Below are 20,622 nucleotides of genomic sequence, written 5' to 3'. Positions count from 1 at the left end.
CAGTATGTGACTCATCTTTGTGTTTTAATAATTTTACCCATGTCCATCTGCTGTAGTCATCAACAATAAGCAATCCGTACTTCTTGCCTCTGATTGATGCAGTTTTAACTAGACCAAATAAATCAATATGCAGCAGTTCTAATGGTCTAAAGGAGGAAATAACATTTTTAGATTTAAAAGAGGTTTTTGAAAACTTTCCCTTCTGACGTGCTTCACAAAGAGCATCTGAGTTGAACTTTAGATTTGAGAGACCTCTTACCAAATTGAGTTTGTTGAGTTGAGATAATATTCTCAAGCTAACATGTCCCAATCTTCTGTGCCAAACCCATTGCTCATCAGTAACAGACAGAAGACAAGTTACTTTCTGAGTTTTAAGTTCAGAAAGATCAATTTTATAAATATTGTTCCTTCTCTTACTAGTAAAAAGGATTGATTCGTCTTTCTGACTAACAGCCTTACAAGACTCTTGATTAAAAATTCTCATAGTCGTTGTCACTTAATTGACTTATAGACAACAAGTTATGAGTTAATCCGTCTACTAGTAAAACATTAGCTATAGAGGGAGAGTTACTGTCACCGATTGTTCCTGAACCAATAATATTTCCTTTTTGGTTCCCTACAAATCTAACGTCCCCGCCGGATTTAAGTTCCAAGCCTTGGAACATAGACTTTCTTCCCGTCATGTGACGCGAGCATCCAAAGTCCAATTACCATGACCGGTGTTTTAACTTCACTGCTAAGGACATATGCAACATAAATTTTCTTCTTCTTAGGTACCTATATCTTTTTGGGTCCTTTTGTGTTAGTGTGCCTAAAGTTCTGTTTGACTTTAGGTCTAGAATGAGAACTATCAAAATAGGATGTATATTTGATGTCATGAGTGTGTCCAAAATTAAATTGTGTGTGCAAGGGTTTATATGTGATTTTCATTTCATTAACCGGTTTAGGTTGATATGGTTCCTTTCCTTTCGGTGTATCATAGCCAATTCTAGTTCTATTGTTTCTACTTACACCATAAATCATAGAAGCTATCTTGCTTCTGTTTATACTTTTAGCCAGGAATTTTTGAAAACTGACGTCATATTCTTTCAAAATATCTTTGGAACTTGAAGCACTATCTGACTTAGAAGTTTTTTGACTTTTCAATTCCTCTATGAGGTTCAGATTGTTTTCTTTAAGTTCAGAATTTTCTGCCTTAAGTTTTGTGTTTCAACTGCAAGAATGTTTTTAAGTTTCTTGTATTTGATTCTTAATTTACTATGATTTTCCAGAAGTTCTGAAAAACTTTCTGCAAGCTCGTCTCTAGTAAGTTCAGAAAATACCTCGCTAGTTTATAATTTTGAGTCTAAGTCATCTTCTGTGGTGGCCATGAATGCTATGTTGGCATGTTCATCTTCTGAGTTGTATTCTTCATCAGAATCATCCCACGTGGCCATCCGACTTTTCTTCTTTTCAAATCTTTTCTTTGGCCTTTCTCTTTGCAGTTTGGGACATTCATTCTTGAAAAGTTCTGGTTCATTGCATTCATAGCATACCATGCCTTTTCTGCTCGTCCTCTTGTCTCCAGAGGATTCTCCTTTGTATTCTGGTCTTCTGAAGTTTCTGAACTTCCTTTGCTTATGCTTCTAGAGTTGGTTGACTCTTCTGGAGAGAAGAGATAACTCATCTTCTTCTTCCGATCCGGATTTACTCGAGCATTTTTCTTCAGCCTGCAAAGCGTTAGTTTCAAAAATTTTAATAGATATAAGGGCGATAGTCTTACCTTTCTTTTGAGGCTCATTTCCATCGAGTTCAATCTCATGACTTCTTAATACGCTGATGAGTTCTTCAAGGGATACGTCATCAAGATTCTTTGCGACTTTGAATGATGTAACCATTGGTACCCATCTTCTTGGTAGACTTCTAATTATTTTATTGACATGATCAGCTTTTGTATATCCTTTGTTTAGAACTCTCAAGCCAGCAGTCAGAGTTTGAAATCTTGGGAACATGGCTTCAATAGATTCGTCATCTTCCATTTTGAAGGCTTCATACTTCTGGATGAGGGCCAGAGGTTTTGTTTCTTTGGTTTGAGCATTACCTTTATGAGTCATTTTGAGTGACTTAAATATATCATGTGTCGTATCTCTGTTTGTGATTTTCTCGTATTCCGCATGTGAGATATCACTTAGCAAGATAGTTCTGGCTTTGTGATGACTTTTGAATTGTTTCTTCTATTTATCAGTCATGTTTTTCCTATCTATCTTTTTACCCGCATCTTCAGGATGATTGTAGCCATCTACCACAATATTCTATAGATCAGGATCTTGTGCTAGAAAGAAACTTTCTATTCTATCTTTCCAACACAGGGGGTCTTGTATAACCATTTTTGTTTAATTCATTTGCCATAGTGTTTTCCTTCTGGATCTTTTTCTAACACGGTTAAGTGTTTGCATCAAGAACCAAGTGCTCTGATGCTAACTAAAGGTTATGAAAACACTTAGAAGGGGGGGGGTTTGAATAAGTGGTTTCTTTTTCTGTTCAATAATTTAAAAGTTGACACAGTATTTTTTATCCTGGTTCGTTATAACTCAACTACTCCTGTCCACCCGCCAAGGTGATTTCGCCTCTCTCAATCGAGGACTTAATCCATTATAATCAACACTGATTACAAATGTACAACCAACTGTCGTGACTAACAATACGATGCACAAACCAACTTCTTGTGACTAACAACCTTGCACAAACCAACTACTTGTGACTAACAACCTCTAAGACTAAACTAGTCCTAGAACTCTTGAGAAATCTGACCAACCTGGTCTCTCAAGCAACTGTTATAAGTTAACAATTGTGTTTAAGATTTGCTTTTAAAAATCTTTAATCACAACTGTGATATTTCACTAAGTGTTTAGTACAGAAACTGTGAACTCAGAATAAAGATAAAGTTCTTCAGCGTAAGAGTTCTTCGTTTGAATATGGGCATGTATTCTTGCTTTTTTGTTTCAGCTCTCTTGTGTTGCGTTATTGTATACGTGTTTTTTGTTGTTCAAATGATCTTCTATTTATAGCGTTTAGAAGATTTCGTCCGATGCTGGATAATAGGCTACCTTGGCCTTTCATGTTTGCGTGTTATCTTGGATAAACTTGCTTTCTCTGCTTCTTGAGACTTGTAACTAAATCTGCTTTTAGCCGTTAATAATCATTATGTCTCCAACGGTAACCTTTCTTCTGTCAGAGTATTTTATCTTTGTAAGATGTAATATCATTCTCCAAATCTCTCTTCATTTCTAAAAACATTACAATACTTCTGCAATAATGAGTGAAATGAGGCAGAAAATTACATACCCAACACTGCCAGCAGTATGAATGAAGCTGGAAAGGAGAGGAAGAAACTTGCATCAGATTCAAACACCCAGCGAAATAGAGAGAAATTCTGATTAAGTATTAAAAATCAATGAAGCAAAAGCAAGTTAAATACAAGTTTTACGTGCATTTGGAATCTCAGAGCAGTAGAGAAAAGACATAAAGTGAAGGTAAACTCTAAATTGATCCTAAGATTCTTATTTTAATGTCTGAACTCTGAAAATTTTCTGCTTGTGTACGAGATTCTCTGTTATGTGTAAGATTCTTTTGCTTGTTTGTGTATGAGATTCTCTGTTATGTGTAAGATTCTTCTGCTCTGTTATGTGTAAGATTCTCCTGCTTTAGCTTTATTGAAAACGAATCTGAATTGAACATGAAACATTTGACCGTTGCGGTTCGACGCGGTTCGTTGCGGTCGAAACACCATTATAATGCATTATTAACTGTTCTGTTGCGGTGGTGATGCAGCTGTTGAGTGTGATTTCAGTTCACACCGCAATTGCGGTCCGTTGCCGATGCGTTGCTAACTGCAACCGCAATATTGCGGCCGCATCAGGTGATGCGGTCCGCAATTTTACACACGTCTTGTAATTAATATTCGAATGTGATAAATTAATCTCACCAAACTTATAGCCCATAAAGCACCCCTTTCCCTTTATTTCCTTTATGGTATTGGAAAATTAAAATCAAAGAAAAAACTCCTCCTTTCCTCCAAATCACTCTTCCTGAAAAAAAAAATACTATAAAAGTCACATCCTTCAACATGTCTATAACACGAAGCACTTAGTGGCTTTTTCTCTTTACTTTGAACTCTTTCACTAACCAAAAATTAAAGAAGTAATAAAGCATAGAAGAAAAGAAAAACCACTGAGCGGTCACATCATATAAATAAAAAGCCATTCATGCCAATACTATATAACACCAAACATCTTTGCTTCTTAAACTCAGAACAAAATCTTCATATATGAAAACAGAGTTACTCAGTTTTCACTTTACCATCTTCTCTTCCTAGCTTGCTGTTTTACACACAAATATCTCGGCTACATCATGATGAAGAGTAAACTATTTCACTGTTTTCGCCCTGTTGTTGATATAGATGCCTTGCTTGAATCCAAAGTTACGGCTCATCGCTCAGAGAATAAACCTAAGCAGCATCATAAAAAACGTACGGTTTTAAAAATCATCAAAGCTGCGGTGTTGGAAACCATATTGGTAAGTCTTTTAGATGAATAGTTTATTTGTGAGTCAAAACTGTCTTTTGGTTTTGATTATTAATTTTTAATCTTTTCTTCATTCAGAATAAAAGAGCTCTTCATAAATATCCTTATGGACTCGATTGCTTTGGTGGATTGAAGAATGATTATTCGAGGTATAAAAAAGAAAGCAAAGCCTCCCAATCGTCTTTGACAAATATATCTTCAAACAGTTCGTCTTTTTCAAGCCCAAAAGTAATATTACAATCAGAGAACATGTCCAGCAAAGGAAATCATGAGAAAGAAAGTAGCTGTGGAAGGGCACTGTTAGAGAAGCAAAAGAAGTTTGAGTTGTGTGCTATGTGTTTGGTTCTCATAAGCTTAATATTTACAGTGTTTTGGGGGAAACTTTTTGGAATTATTTTAACATCAATATGCCTCTACCTTTTCTCTCTTTTTAACTCAAATTACAGCTGCCAAAAGATGTTTCTAAACTGTAAAAGACACAGTATCGTGTGCAGTGCAAACATAGATGTAAAAAGTCATTATGGAAAGTGTGCTCAAAGAGAACTACCATAATGAGCATTATTTTGTTACGTGAAAAGTCTTTTCATTCTTTATGTTCTCATAGACAAAGCTTTCGTTGTCAGGGAAAGATGTGAAGAAACCGTTTCTCATTTATTTCTTTTGCTTTTTGTTTTGTATATTGCTTTCTCACATAGATTTATCTGTAAGTGGTAGTTGAAAAACTTAGAGATAGAAGAGTTTTGATGGTTGTAAAGAAAATATATTCATCAAAGTGTTTTCATTACATGGCAAATAATACAAGTGTCTAATAAATTATCTTTGAGCCAAATAAATCTTTGGCAATCAATGGATTTAACAAAAGGAATGATTAAACATTAGAAGTAAATTTAAACCATTGATATTTAATAATAAATTATTATATTTATTTATTTTTTAGACGATTCTTTGTCATTTTGTTGTCAACATATCATTTTAATTTGTATAAGAGAGATATAATTTAAATAAAATATATTTAATTTTTTGATGTTATATGATAGATTATAACTTTTTTAATTCGTCAATATTAGAAATTTGTTATAAAAAAATATATATGAATTTTTCACATTTGAATATTATATCGTTTATATAAGATCATAATAACAAAAATGTAAATTACTAATGAAACTCCTCGTCTCCACTCCGAACCATATTTTTAATTAGAATATCTCTCTTTCTCTTTCCTCTCTTTGTTTGAACCAAACACTTATATGATTAAAAATTCTGAAGGATCCTTGAGAGGGACAAAATCGAATTCTTAAATAGAATCATTTCTTGGTGGCGATTCGGTGGACGGCTCATGTGTCATTCAAGGCAACAACGGAATTTGGAAGCATCTAGATAGAATTCAAGCCAAAGTGTGGAAATCAATAAAAGAACTCGGAATTGAAGGTGATGAAGACGATGAAGTTTTTGAAGAAATTGTTAGAGACATTGAAGCAAGAGATCGGAAGTATTTTGAAGCAGGGAAGGGCGTCCAAAATTGTGTTCAATGAATATAGGATCATTCAACATAAGAGGGGGTGGCAACTCTATCAAGAGAAGAAGAATGGCTCATGTGCTTAGAAAGGAGAAGGCGGATTTATGCTTTATTCAGGAAACAAAATTTAAGAAGATGGAAGATAACTTAGCTCGAAGTTTGTGGGGCGATGATGATTGTGATTGGTCGGCGGGGAATTCTGTAGGTCGTTCTGGGGGGATGGTTACAATCTGGAGAAAGGGGATTATCAATCTTGTTTATAGCTTCAAGGTAAAAGGAAATATGGGGGTCAATGCATTTTGGGATGGTATTAATTGTTACTTTATCAATGCTTACTCATCTTGCAATCTGGTGGAGAAGAGAGAACTTTGGAATCAATTGTTAGTTTGGAAGCTGTTGGCTGGAGATTTCGTTTAGAGGAAATATTCTTTGAAGGATTATGATTCGAGGAAAGATGGTTGCTGATGACCATTTTTGAGATTTAAAAATGGCTATTGATGGCCATGTTTCGAGAATGTTGTTTGAGTTGGAGTGGAGATGGTTAGAATCGGAGCTAATTCGAAGTGAATTATCTTTAAAGACTTAAACGTTTTGCGAAATACGAAGGGTACTGAAGCTTAACGTGTTTTCGTGACATTCTCGGTTCTGATCACGTTGCCACGCGTCGAAAGAGGATTCAGGCGGGAGGATTTGAATTTCGAAGTAATATGTGTAACCGAACAAGGACAAATGGCATCCCAGGGATTCTTGTGAGCAACGTGGCATCAGATTAGTGTAGGACCGTTAGGGTCGAAATTAGTATAAATAAGGGTCTTAATGTTAGGATTCCGTGTGTTCATTTTGTACAAATCACTCACAAATCACTCAAGTATCAAGTGTTTAGAGAACGAGTTCGCTGAGAAATGTACGTATGACACCAACACCATTTTAAATACATTTGTATCTTTCTTTATTCAAGTATCTTTTCAATTCCTTTATCTTTTTCGTTTAACTTTCATTTCGAAGCACTTTACTTTTCTGCATTTTACATTCTTGCACGTTATATTTTTGCACTTTACATTCCTGCAATTTACACGCTTTTATTTATGTTTTCTTTGTCGAAAGTCACATTAACATGTATAACAAGTGTTGTTTCAAGTGAATAGTCATACATCACAAACAAGTTTTCTTGAAGCCAGAACAAACATGAACCAAATCATATCGAAAGACAATTGTTTGACTATGTCCTAGGATCAATCTAGTCGATCCTGCGAGTAACCAAAGTATATTTTATAGTTTGGAGGACTAGCGGTTGTTTACCGGAAATCACCATAAACAAATTGGCACGCCCAGTGGGACTGTGTCAAACAAATTGTTATTAATTGATTGTTTTGTTTTGTCTAGAAAATATCAAGACCTTGTATGAACCTTAGAAACGGTAAATTAACCAACAGTGCACAACCGATTCCTAAATGAAGGTACAACAAGAAAATGGTCAATGCGGCCAGTGGAGGGGGAGGTCAAGATCCCCCACAGGGGTCAGGAACAGTAGCGGCAAATTCTACGCACGTTTCGACTTCTACTCAAGAGGCGCAGGATATACCGGGTTCGACAGGATCTGGACCCATAGGTAGTTCCCAGGCTATACCAGAAAATACTTCAGGGACAACAGGGACTGTTCCAGTCCCGAGTTCGACTACCGTGCCTCCACTCACAGGCGCAAGCGAGATACCACTTTTCTCGCCAAACGCCGCAAGTCAATTATTTACCCCAGGACCATCAACCGCTTTTGAAGGTTGGAGACCCAACAACCCATATGGAATGCCATATTCATACATACATGGCAGGATTACGAGGAACAGGTCCTACATACACTACAACTAACCCAACGGCGTTTTCGCCTAATGTCGGTTCGATAGGTCGAAGCGCACAAAACACTGGTTTCTTTGCCCAAATACCTCCCTTAACCACCAGTAGTCAAGCGGCATTTCGACAGGAAATGGATGCAAGTAACCATGATATGTTAGGGGTCCTTGCTAAAGAGTTGGGGTCGATCTTTAATCCGTTAGCAACAAACATTGCCAGGACTAACCAAGAGAATGTAGAGACATACCAAAAAATATTGTCACAAATAGGACGAATGGCGGATTTCTTAGGAGTCCCACAAAATAGCAGAAGAAACAACCAATCAACCTATCAAGAAGGGGACCCAGTTTTAGAACAAGTTCGAACCGCAGTACCGCCATCTAGGCCAGCGCCAGTCGAACGAAACCAAGTGGTAGATTTAGAAACTCAAAATCAACCGACCAACGTTGGTCGACAAGCAGTTCCCCAACAACAGCCTAGAGTAGTTGTAGTGGGAAGAGACGAACATCCTGACGAAGTTGTGCATAGGGTTAGGAGAGATAATTTGGCAACCGAAAACAATCTTACTGCCATGATAGAGAGAATAATGGCTAAAAATGGCCTGAATACTGGACTTCGACGTCCAAACTATACGTCCCCCATACCTGAATACATTATGCAAATAGAATTACCAAGAGGTACCAAGGTATCCAAATTTACGAAGTTTTCAGGGGACACTAGTGAGTCAACGGTGGAACACATAGCCAGATATTTGACGGAAGCAGGGATCTAGCAGGGAACGAGGATTTAAGAATTAAAAACTTCCCTAGTTCACTAACAAAAAATGCTTTTGTTTGGTTCACTACCTTACCCCCAAATTCCATAGACGCATGGGCACACTTGGAGAGATTATTCCATGAACAGTTCTATATGGGTCAAACCAAGATAAGTCTGAAAGAATTGGCTAGCATCAAGAGGAAATTCACAGAGCCTATAGATGATTACTTAAACAGGTTCCGTTTGATGAAATCAAGATGCTTCACGGTTGTTCCAGAACACGAATTAGTCGAAATGGCTGCAGGCGGTCTAGATTATTCAATCAGAAAGAAACTAGATACCCAATACCTAAGGGATATGGCCCAATTGGCAGACAGGATTCGACAAGTCGAACGACTAAAAGCAGAAAAGGCTAGAGCAAATAAAAGTTTCAAGAAGGAAAGGGTAACATACATTGAAGCTGAAGACGTTGACGGAGAATCTTTCGAAGATTCATACAGCATGGAAGAGGTCGAAATAGATCTGGCCTGAAATTGATCACGTTTAGTGACGACCCTGTGTCAATCAGAAATCTGGATAGATGAGCTTTTCCACATTGTATGGAGATATGTAAGGCTTTGTTGTGCTCTTTCCCTTGTGGGGGTAGCTCATGATCATTGAAGCTTAAACATGCCCCAGCGGTGAGATTAGCCACCATTCCATCAAATTGATTTACAGTGATGTCTTTAGTTACGTGGGCAGCATTCAGGATTTTCATCAAGGCATCTCGGTGTTTTTCCGAATGTACTAGCAGCGAGAGGAGTGATATTTTGGACGGAGTTTGGTGTAACTGGTCCACCACTCTATAATCACTTTTCTTGATTAATGCCAAGAATTCTTCAGCGTCTTTGTTAACGACCTCTTTATCCTTGGCTGTGCCTTCTTCTGTCGGAACCACAGTAGCTTGATTACTGGCTTGTGCTAAGTTCTCATTCGGTTTCGCAGCATTGAATATGCGACCACTACGAGTCATACCTCCAGGCCCCACGATGCTTGTTACTTTTGTATTACTACTAGAATCATATTCCCAAGGGACCGCTTTCATTTTGTCCACCGGATATGGATCTCTGATTGGGATGATCCTAGTGTGTACTTGCGTGGGTATCATCAATGGTGCCTTGGCGCAGGGGATGATTAATGTCTTCCTTGCTCCTGGACTAGGTATTATTAATGGCTCGTTCCTCTCCAGCATGGCCACATACTCCTCCTCGGGGTGTTCTTTCAACTGAATTATCCCTTGGTCCACGAGTCTCTGCAGGGTGTCCTTAAAAGCCTCGTTATGTTCTAGGATGAACCCCCTTGCGAGTAGATACCTCTTAAGGGCATCTATTGGGGAACTCCGTTGTTGAACTAACTCTTGCTCAGTGACGACCTCGATTGCATTGACTGTGCCATCGTGACGAGGCATGGGATTTGTCTTCACATTAGGTTTGTCGAAAGCAATTGCCCCAGACTCGATCAGGTCTTGAACCTTGTGCCTGAAAGCCCAGCATTTTTCTAACGTGTGTCCAGGAGAATTGGCGTGAAATTCACACCTTTCATTGGGTCTGAAATTGGGTGTAGCTTTTTCAGGAATCGGAGGTGGCATAGGTCTAAGTTCTACCAATCGCTCAATTACCAGATATTTCAGTATTTCACTTCTGGAAGTAGGCAAAGGATCGAATTTCCTTGGAGGACCTTGGAACCTGTTTTGTTGAGGCGGGTAAGACATAGGAGGTCTAGGCTCTTGATGCACTACTGCGTTGGTCTCCCCTTCCTTCTTTTTAGCGAAGGTTGAGGTGGGCCTCTTTGAGTGATAAGAGTTAGATGATGCTCCTTGTATTTTCCCATCTTTGATTCCGTCTTCAATTCTTTCTCCGATGACTACTAGATCTGAGAATCCTGAGGATACACTTCCGATCATCTTATCATAGTATGGTCCTTGTAGAGTTCTCATGAACATGTCAACCAGCTCCTTTTCTAGCAACGGAGGTTGGACTCGGGACGCCATTTCTCGCCATCTTTGGGCGTATTCCTTGAATGATTCTTCTTTCTTCTGGGACAAATTTTGTAACTGCATTCGATTGGGTGCCATGTCCAGATTGTACTTGTATTGCTTTAAGAACGTATTAGCAAGGTCGTTCCAGCTTCGGATATGTGTCTTTTCCAACTGCATGTACCATTCGACAGATGCCCCACTTAGACTGTCTTGGAAGAAATGCATCATCAGCTTTTGGTCATTGGCATAAGCAGCCATTTTCTGACGTACATGCGTAAATGACTTCTTGGGCATGTAAGTCCTTTGTATTTCTCAAAGTTGGGTATCTTGAACTTAGGAGGAATAGTCAAATCCAGAACCAGGCTCATTTCGTAGGTATCCACATCAAAGACATCGTATCCTTCCACTGGTTTCAACCTTTCTTCTAGCGCCTTGATTTGTCCACTATTTCTAGCAACTTTCCTCAGAATCAGCTTGGGTTTGCTTATGTTGGGGTTCCTGATTTGTCTCATCCACCTCCCCATATTGTAAATCCACATAATCCTCATCCTTAGGTGGATTGTTAGCAGGGATGCGAACAGTGCGAGGCGCCCCCTCCTTCTGAGTGGTAGGAACGAATCCTTCATGGGAAGCTTCTCCCTCTTCATGGGTTTTGGTAACTCTCTTTAATGAGTGGGCGTTTGACTTATGAGGGTCAAAGCCTCGAACAAATCCTAACAGCGGGTTGCCGTCGTTTGGCATTTCCTTATACTGACTCCGAGCTTCCCTAGCCCTTTCCTGTTAATCCCTGATGTCCTTCATGAAACTCAACATCTGAGCCATCCCTCCTTTAATCTCATCTACAGTACCTTTCAACTGAGTTACTTCTTCGCGAAGGGCGGCTTGATTCTGTTCTAGCTGTTCCATAGCTTTCTTCTTTTGAGCACGGGTTTGATACGGTGGTATGATTGCTTGGTTGCCTTCTCCAATGGTGTGACTGGAGATAAAGATAGTTTTTTTTCTTTTAATGCTTTGAAAATAAATATGATATGCATGCTATGAATGTTATGATTATGCAATGTTCATGTCTTATCCACATTATTATAATATACATATATATTTATATACTATTTTATTCTCCTTTTCTCTTCTTTTTTTTTTATACATATATATATATATATATATATATATATATATATATATATATATATATATATATATATATATATATATATATATATATATATACACATTTTTTTTATATCCATATGTAATATTTTTTTCTCTTCTTTTTTTTTTTTTACATATATACTATTTTTTTTTTATATATATATATATATATATATATATATATATATATATATATATATATATATATATATATATATATATATGTTTTTTTTTTAGAGAAATAATCTTTTGGTGAATATTATAGAAACAATGAGTAACGGAAAAGAAACACACTTTATTATTAAAAAGAAAATACTACTCCATTGTTGGTTCACAAAATAGAAATTGAAATTAAAATACTTGAAACAAAATAAAAAGCAACAATGAAAATAGAATATAACTAAGAACGCCTTTGGATGTCTTCTTTGAACTTGTCCACCATGTCTCTACAAAGCTCCATGAACTCCTTGACTTCTTTAGGAAGGATAACAAGAGATGATTCCGCCTTTGCCAAACTCTTTGGGATGTCTTGTATTAAATCATTACACAAGAAGACTAGCTTATCATAATTATCACGACATTTTTCGTAGTCTTCAAGCATCTTGGGAACCATGCTCACATGCTCATAAGCTGTAGAAACAATTGTGTATTGTCTCTTCCAATAATCCCCTTCATCCCTTGCAGCCTCACATAACTCCTTTTGCCTTAGAAGTAATTGCCTAAGCAAGGCCATAGCCTGAAGTGCTCTATGACGCTCATCGGTGCGCTGTAAAAGTGCTTCTTCTGCGGCCAATCTCCTTGTGCGTTCTTCTTGTCCAGAATTGCGGGCTTCTTGAAGATCAAACTTTAAATCCCTTATTTCCACCTCTTGATCTTTAGTTCTATCCGTTAATTCAAAGACCACAACTTCTAGATTTTTCTCGGATTCTGCTTTGTCATGGGAAGCCTTTTCATAGCGCCTTCTCCACCTTGCAATTTCTATATCTGCTTGTGCCAACCTCTCATTATGTGCTTCTAGATTAAAATTAGCACTTAGAACTCCTTCGGTTGCACGTTTCCTTTTGCTTCTTTGTCTATCATTCTCCTCCTTCATTGCTTGAAGTTCTTGATTCTTTTCCTTAAGGTCAAAGCGTAATTGGCTCCTTTCGTTAGTAAGTTGATGCAAATCAAGTTCTAATTTCTCTTTTTCTTTTCGGGACGCCTCTAGGGCAGCCTTGATCCCTTCTATCTCTTCGATGGATAGAGGAACAAGATTAGGAGAATCAGGCTTGTATGCGGGATCCACAACAAAAGGAAGCAAAATCTTTCCAACTCTCTCTTGAACCCATGCGGTGTAAGGTGCTTTAGCAATTACATTCTTTGGCCCAAAGTACTTTCTTTGAACATGACTCCAAGCTTGAATTACTTTCTTCAGTGTTCTTGGTTCACCTTTCCCATTGTCATGCAGGATTAATTCTTCTATTTGTTGTTTGGAAGGTTCACTATCCATAGAATGACCTAATTGACGTAACGCTAAAACGGGGTTATAATTAATACAACCAAGAGTCCCCATTAATGGCACATTGTCGAATTCTCCGCATTTGTAAATAATCCTATCAGAATTTAATTTCTTTGCATACCATAGAATAGAATCCGCTTTAAGAGCCCTTAGCTTTTGAGCCCAATCATTTCTAGTCAATTCTTTGATAAAACAACTAGCTTTGTAGAGATGAGAAGTCAACCAAGAATATAGCAAGTGAACACAACAAAATAGCATTCCTTTCTTCTTTTCATACTTTGTATGGATAGCATAATAAATATTAGCGAGGATAGTCGGAGTCGGATCTTTTCCATAAATCCTAAAAGAGGTGAAAGCATGAATGGCGGCAGGATCAATATAATCAATATTTTTTTGCAACAAAACAACACCAAAAACCAAGAGAGCTAACATATGTCCACAAATGTCCCATTGTTTCTTTTGAGCATACATTAAAGCTTGATTTTCTAAATAAGATCTCTTGATCCCATGCACATCTCCATCAGTTTTGTAATTAGACTTCAATTCCGTATCGGATATTCCCAAAGCCTTTGCCAAATCTGAAAAATCAACTTCTTTACCTGCACCAGTATAGAATTCCTTTTTAATTTTTGAGAAACCCAACACAACATCCATCTCTTCCAAAGTCGGAGCCAACTGAAAATCCTGAAAAGTGAAACATCTAAGCGGCGGATCATAGAATTGAACCAATGCGGTAATAGCTTCCTCTTGTACTTTCACCCTTAGCAAGTCCAAAATATTCCCATAGCGAATTACAAACCTATCCAAAGCACCTGATGGCAATTTTTCTTTGATTATTTTCAATTTCTTGATGTCTGGAGTAGAAACTGTAAGGTGGACAATTGTCTTCTTGGTACTCATCCTTCCTACACATTCACCAATAAAACATATTTTTTACAAAATGTATATATATTTTATATGTATATTTTTTTTTGTGGATAAGACATGATGAAGATGCAAATGAGGGATGATGCATGCAAAAAAAATAAAAAATAATAACAAGCAATAAAAAAAAACAAACAAAAACCCAAGCATAAATAATACAAAACAAAATCAGATTGTGATATTTCACGAATCCTAAGTTCATAGGTTCGACGTGGCGGCTCTAGGGAGCCAACCTTTTTATGGGGGGTTCTAGAAGGTCTCATGGGGTCGTTCGTAGCCTCCGAGACTTTTTGTCTCTTCGGATTTTAGAACAACTCATTTTATCCATGAGGTTCGAATTTTTGGGGTAGGTTCTCGGAGAGATCAGCCAAGTATCCAGTCCTGCCCTCAACAAAGTCAAGCCTCGTTTTGGACATTTCCGAATACTCAACCCACTCCGAGTGGAGTTATCAATGAGACTCATAGGCGATTCGATTCCCCCCTGATCTCAAAGTTAACTCCCACACTTAGGGTTTAACACAACATAAAAAAAAACAGCAATGCATATAATATATAATCAAACATTTTAAATAAAACATTCAATAAAAAAAAACCAATGATAAAAAAACAAAACAAATAAATAAAATATTTATTATAAAGATGAACCTCCCCCAAAACCCTAAAAATGGCAAGTTTTCCAAACCCTAAAATGCGCCAAACCTAAACCCTGCCAAAACCTATAGGAGCATAGTATTCACTATTAAATTATCCCCAGTGAAGTCGCCAGCTGTAGCAACCTGCCCTAAAAATTAAGACTAAGAGTGTCGCCACCTATTCTACCAAGGCGAATAGGAAACCTTTAATGGTTAAGAGATTTAGGGTAAGATACTATATTCGGGTTAAGGGAAGGTGTTAGGCACCCAAAACCCTTTCCTAAAGGTTAACATTGCAAAGATGAAGGTTATGGCAAAAAACATAGAGAAAGGCAACAGATAGTTAATAGGGTTAAAGGCTTAATTATTGACATGATTAAGATTTGGAGGAGGGGGACTCGCCTTGTTGCCAAGTGCCTACGTATCTCCTTAGGGAGAATCAGAGTCAACGTAGTTCGGGACGGGTTGTACGCCCTTAGAGTTGTAATTCGATTTGAGATGGTTTTGGAGGTATTTTGAGTTACCTATCATAGTTTTGATGATCCGTAGTTTTGAAAAGTTTTCGGGGAGTGTTTTAAAGTTTGGGCGTACAACCCTGATTTTAATTTGGTACTATTAACTGCGATAATCGATTGATTCAATTACCATAGTTAACAGATTAACAATTATATCGTTACCAATTTTAATCGATTGAATCGATTATCACTAATAATGAATTATAGTATTTTTTTAATAATTTTTATGAATTTGATTTGCATCGTTACCCCTCATAATCGATTGATTCGATTAAAAAGAATAACAAATTAGAATAAGAAAAAAAGACAGATTAATCGTCGCGACTAATAAAATAGTCGAAACCATTTAACCAAGTAGAAATTAAGTATATTTTTAATTAAATAACATTTTAATTAAAAATATTATTGACCATAGCGATTAATTAATTTAATCGGAACGAACAACAAATTGTATTTTAATATGAATGTTATATACTTTTTATTTTTTTAAAAAAACAATTATTATATAATTAATTATTAAAAAGATTAATTAAAACAAGTATATTAATTAAAATCATTATTGTTATTAAGGTTAGAATTAGGTATGGCAGACTTGAGGGACCATTATATAGGTATTAATGCTGGGCGTTAGATCTAATCTGGTAGGTGAATTAAGGGTTCAGATCTGGAGGATCATGGTAGCCCACAAGACTATGTGCGCATGGAATCAGGAATTTAAGAATTCAGAAAAATAAATGTGTTGGAGGGGAGGCTCGAACCTGCGACCTCACCCTCCGTACACGCCCTCTAACCACTCCAGCTAACTGGATCGTTTGTTCAAACCACGCGTCCAATGGAATAAGTAAAAAATCATAAACCAGAACAAGATGATGCGCGCGAATTTTAAACTGGCGAATCAAGTGGTGACACGCCATCATCTTCCACCCCAGAACTCACAAAAACCTGCAACTATGGCTACAATTTTGCTACGAAATCGTTCGTAGCAAGGGCACCTGGGAAAATAGCGATTAGCTCATGCTTGCCCATAAATTCTTTGCGACCTAACGATTGTCTTCGTCTAAACCATACGAATCCAATTATGTGTTCAATTCATCCTAATTTTAACCCTAATTAAAAACCCCAAATAAAAAAACCTAGAACTCGAACCGGCCTCTAATGGCCAAACATGTTTAAGCCACGTAAACTCCAAACAAACGATTCAGACACGATCAGAACATTAATACAAACAAGAACATATGATCAAAACACCATGAGGATGCATATAATGTGCTAATCGAATCAAAGTTTGTAGCGACTTACTTTAGTCAATAGGAGGTAAATCTGGGGGTGTTGCAGTAGAGTACCAATCCAAACACGTTCCAAATCCCCTGAGGAAGCTTTTGAAACCCTTAGATCTTGTTGAAAGCCACGAATTCTTTGAAAACGAATTTGAGATTTTGGATGAATTTTGGAGTTCTTGCAAGTATGCCTCTGGCCAGAATTCGTAACCCTTGTCTCAGTGCACCCCTTCCTCTACTTATAGGCTTGCATTAGGTTAAGAAATTGAAGCCCAAAGATCCTTGAATCCATTCTTGCAAATTTTTGGAAATTTGATTTGATTCTTGAATAATAAGTTTCTATTTTGGCCAAAACTATATCAATCTCCTTCTAATCAAGTTGTGCACGAAAATTGGGATATACTTGATCATAAATGTTGATTGGAAATCACCAAAATATATCTTCTACCAAAATATTTGATTTCCCACCTATTTAAATCATTAAAAATCAATTTTAAATGAAATAAAATTGTGTAAAATCAAATAAAATGAGATAATTCGTGTCATATGTTTTGGATAACTTGTGGGCCAAGTTTAAGTCATAAAAGTATGGGCCTATTTGCAAGAAATCCAATTTGAACCTTTCTTATTTCACATTTTGCCTCCAAAAATCACCCAACTTTGATCAAGCATATCTCACTCAATTTTTAAGCTATGAGGGAGTTCTAGTACTTTTTGGAAACCTCAAGAGGTCCTCTATAAGCCACTTTGGAACATATTTTTCATTTGGAGCCTTTATCTTGATCATATCCTCTTTGCCAAAAAACTGTTTTTGAAGGATGCTTGAAAATGACCTGTAATCTTTTGCATCACAACTCTCAAATGAAGCATTTCTAGCCCTGGCTTGTGAGAGACAAAGTTGTAGAGGATCCAATTTCCTTCAAAATAGGCTTTGAGTGGGGAATGTTTGATGTTCCATGTGAAAGTTATGCCCAGTCAAAGTTGGGTTGACTTTCTCCTAAAGAAACCCTAATTTGAACCTTTTTGTATTTGTTCATCTCTGAGTTTCTATTAATGGAATCTTGATCAAGCTTTGATCAAATGATGGATATACACCTCTATACTTGTTTTTTGACCAATAATCATAGGTTTGAATCATGCTTTGACTTTTAGATTTGAATTAGTTGACTGTGGATCTTGGGATTGTTTGAGCAGGTAACCTTTGGAGTTGTGCCTTGACTTTTGCCATGGAGTTGCATTAGATCACTATGAAACATATACCCTTGATTAAGAACCCTATCTTATTGATTCCCCTAAGAGAATCTCAAACCCTGGCCTTAGGAGGCTCTTGGCTAGGAGTGTTGTTTGGGTGGAACCCTAGTCTTCTGAATCTTTGTAGATGAAATGAATGAGGCAAATTTTGGGGTATGACACTATAACATCTGGTGGAATCCTTACTTAGAGCTTCAACGAGGTTGGTTTCAAAGAACTTTTCCCTTATTTGACGAAGGAGATTAAGAATGTCATCCTTGTCGCCAGTCTCTGCCAGGACATTAGAAGAAGTTTCAAGCCCAATGGGCGAAACGTTATCAACACTCATCATAGTCTTGAGGAAGCTTACGAGATCACTTTTCTTGAGTTGCTCCAGTTCTGAAGGATTAAGCATTGCAGGGGCCTGCTTCGAAGTAGTTACAGGGGTAACTATAGTCCCGAAAGTCGAAGTTTCATGAGGACCAGGTGTAGGCAAATTGGAAGTTTCCTCCGCAGCATCATGTTCAGAAATAGTATCTTCGCTGCCAGTTGGCTGTCCGACTACATTATCACTATCTGAACATTGAGTATTTTCCCCTATATTTTCATCTTGACGAGTAGGTGGAAAATCATCATTTGAGTGGCTTTCTTCAGCAGGCACAGTTGGAATGATGGTTGCAAGGGGCTGAGCATCCTCGAGAACCGGAGAAAGCACAGGAGATTTGTGTCGAGGAACACCTGTGTTAAATGGCTAGAATTGATTAAAATGAAAAGGTTGCAAGAAATTCACCTGTCACTAGAGAAGGCAGACATTTACCTCGAAGATTGTCAAGATCAATGTTTAGACTTGAGGTTTTGAGATCAGAAGTAGCTGTGCCCACATCATCCTACATTTATAAGGTAAGATGTGAACTTAATCATTGGAATTAAAATTTGAAAAGATGATTATGTTGTGAAACCCAAATACCTTGGTTGGAACATTATCTGGGCTTGAGTTGTGGCTCTCTATAATGGGGATAATACTAGTAGCCTTTAAGGGTGATTCATCAGAAGATACCTTATCACTTGATGAAGTAAGCTTCGAAGTCCCAGATCCTTTTTCTTTGGTTAAAGGGGTGGCAGTTTTCTGTCTTTTCTTAGTTGCTTGTCTAGTACGAGGAGGAGATTTATCTTCGTCATCTGAAGCAGCTGTCTGAGGAATTTTTCGCTTCGAAGGTGCTGGAGGCTTCGAACTGTGAAGATGCATATTAAACCAAGTGATTAATATTCAGGAAATTGCGCAAATTCGAAAATAAGATGTATACGTACCGTGGGTTTCTTGCCGGTGGTGACAGAATCACTCTCACTTGTCTTGGTGCTCCTCGAAGCTCCAGAACCCTTCTGTGCAGGGGCTTCCTTGATACTTTTCTTTCGAGTAACGACTGTGAGCAAAATAGGAATTAGTATTTCAGTGAAGACGCGAACGTGTTCAAGACCTATATGAAGATGTCCTTTGAAAGTATCCAAGGTATGCTTAGTCGGGACCACTCGTTCAGCGCGTTTTTTAAATTGCTCCTGAAGGATTTTTATGACATTCCCACACGCAAACCAGTCTGGAAAAGGAGGGCTTAAAGCCACACCAAAATCAGCACTAGGTAGTGGAGGAAATTTTGGGGGATTAAGTTTAAAAGCCACTTCATAACGTAGTTCAGGTCGAACAGACGTGGGCAATTTCAACTTATCCAATTTAGCATAAAACTTTTCACGTAAAGTGACCGCAGCGTCACGAACGGTCCGACTAAGATCATCAGGCCTGTAGATAGTTTCAAAGAATTTTTGAAATGCTTGGATTTCTTTAATATGAGTCGAAGTACCTTTATGTAAGTTCGCCTGCACATCAGCAAAAGCTTCAGTTAGTTCTCGATTAAGGCTTTCAGCATCGAAGATTTGCATGGAATAATAATCTGTCCACCATTGATGAAAATCTATGGTAGAGTAAAAAGCAGGTTCGAAAGAGATGGGAGACAAAGTGGTGATGCCAACATATTTGGAGATTTTTGACTCATATTCATCTTCTGCCAGATGCGAAGTGTGTAGACACATGTGATTCCTTTTGTCATACAAGCATTTTGGTTTGAGTTGAACCAACCCAAATTGTCTCGAAACCAGATTTGGTTGATAACAAAGAAGACAGCAGTGACTTTTTGGAGATCGAAGTCGGTGGTATAACAACTTAGGGGTAAGGAAAGCTTCCCAAATGACCATGGATTCGGCTTGTTGGTCGGAAGAAGTTGCTGGAAATTCACGAGTAAACCATTCAGGACCTACCTTCCTTTTTACAAAAGGAGCCATGGACGGGCTAAACAAGTAACATTTAGCGAACATCATCACATACGCTAAGAAGGTTTCATGAAGTTTTCCCGTTTCTTCTTTTGGAGTTAGGTAAGCTAATCTGGTTCCTTCCACTGTTCGATTCTTTATAGCTATACTTTCTTCATCCACAACACTTTTGTATGGGAGGTGAGCCTCAAAAGTGGCATTAAGCCATAGTTGCAACAACCAGAAAGGACCAGCAAAAAGAAGGGATCCTGTCTTATAGTTTTTGACAAGATCTGTTGCTTCACCAAGGTTCTCGTAGAGAAACCCTAGAATTAATTGGCTTAAGTTTAGCTTTTTTCCGGCATTTATCTGGTTAGCCATACAGAGATATCTCTTTGCTACC

The 20,622-nt window shown here is 37.6% G+C and overlaps 2 protein-coding genes across 2 annotated transcripts; one reads left to right on the top strand and one right to left on the bottom strand.

Annotated features, from left to right (window-relative positions):
* Positions 1-4,305: 4,305 nt before the first annotated feature.
* On the top strand, positions 4,306-5,342 carry LOC131606691 (uncharacterized). The gene is made up of 2 exons (XM_058878856.1): positions 4,306-4,554; positions 4,641-5,342. The coding sequence occupies exons 1-2, from the start codon at positions 4,390-4,392 to the stop codon at positions 5,112-5,114; spliced, it is 639 nt and encodes a 212-aa protein (XP_058734839.1). The 5' UTR covers positions 4,306-4,389; the 3' UTR covers positions 5,115-5,342.
* A 3,767-nt stretch (positions 5,343-9,109) lies between these two features.
* Positions 9,110-10,429, bottom strand: LOC131604758 (uncharacterized). The gene has a single exon (XM_058877182.1). The coding sequence runs from the start codon at positions 10,427-10,429 to the stop codon at positions 9,110-9,112; it is 1,320 nt and encodes a 439-aa protein (XP_058733165.1).
* Positions 10,430-20,622: the final 10,193 nt, after the last annotated feature.

This window comes from Vicia villosa, linkage group LG5, assembly GCF_029867415.1.
Source record: "Vicia villosa cultivar HV-30 ecotype Madison, WI linkage group LG5, Vvil1.0, whole genome shotgun sequence".
In the NCBI taxonomy this organism is placed as follows: domain Eukaryota; kingdom Viridiplantae; phylum Streptophyta; class Magnoliopsida; order Fabales; family Fabaceae; genus Vicia; species Vicia villosa.
The sequence above is the reverse complement of the archived record's forward strand: the minus strand, read 5'-3'. Positions and strand labels throughout refer to the sequence as shown.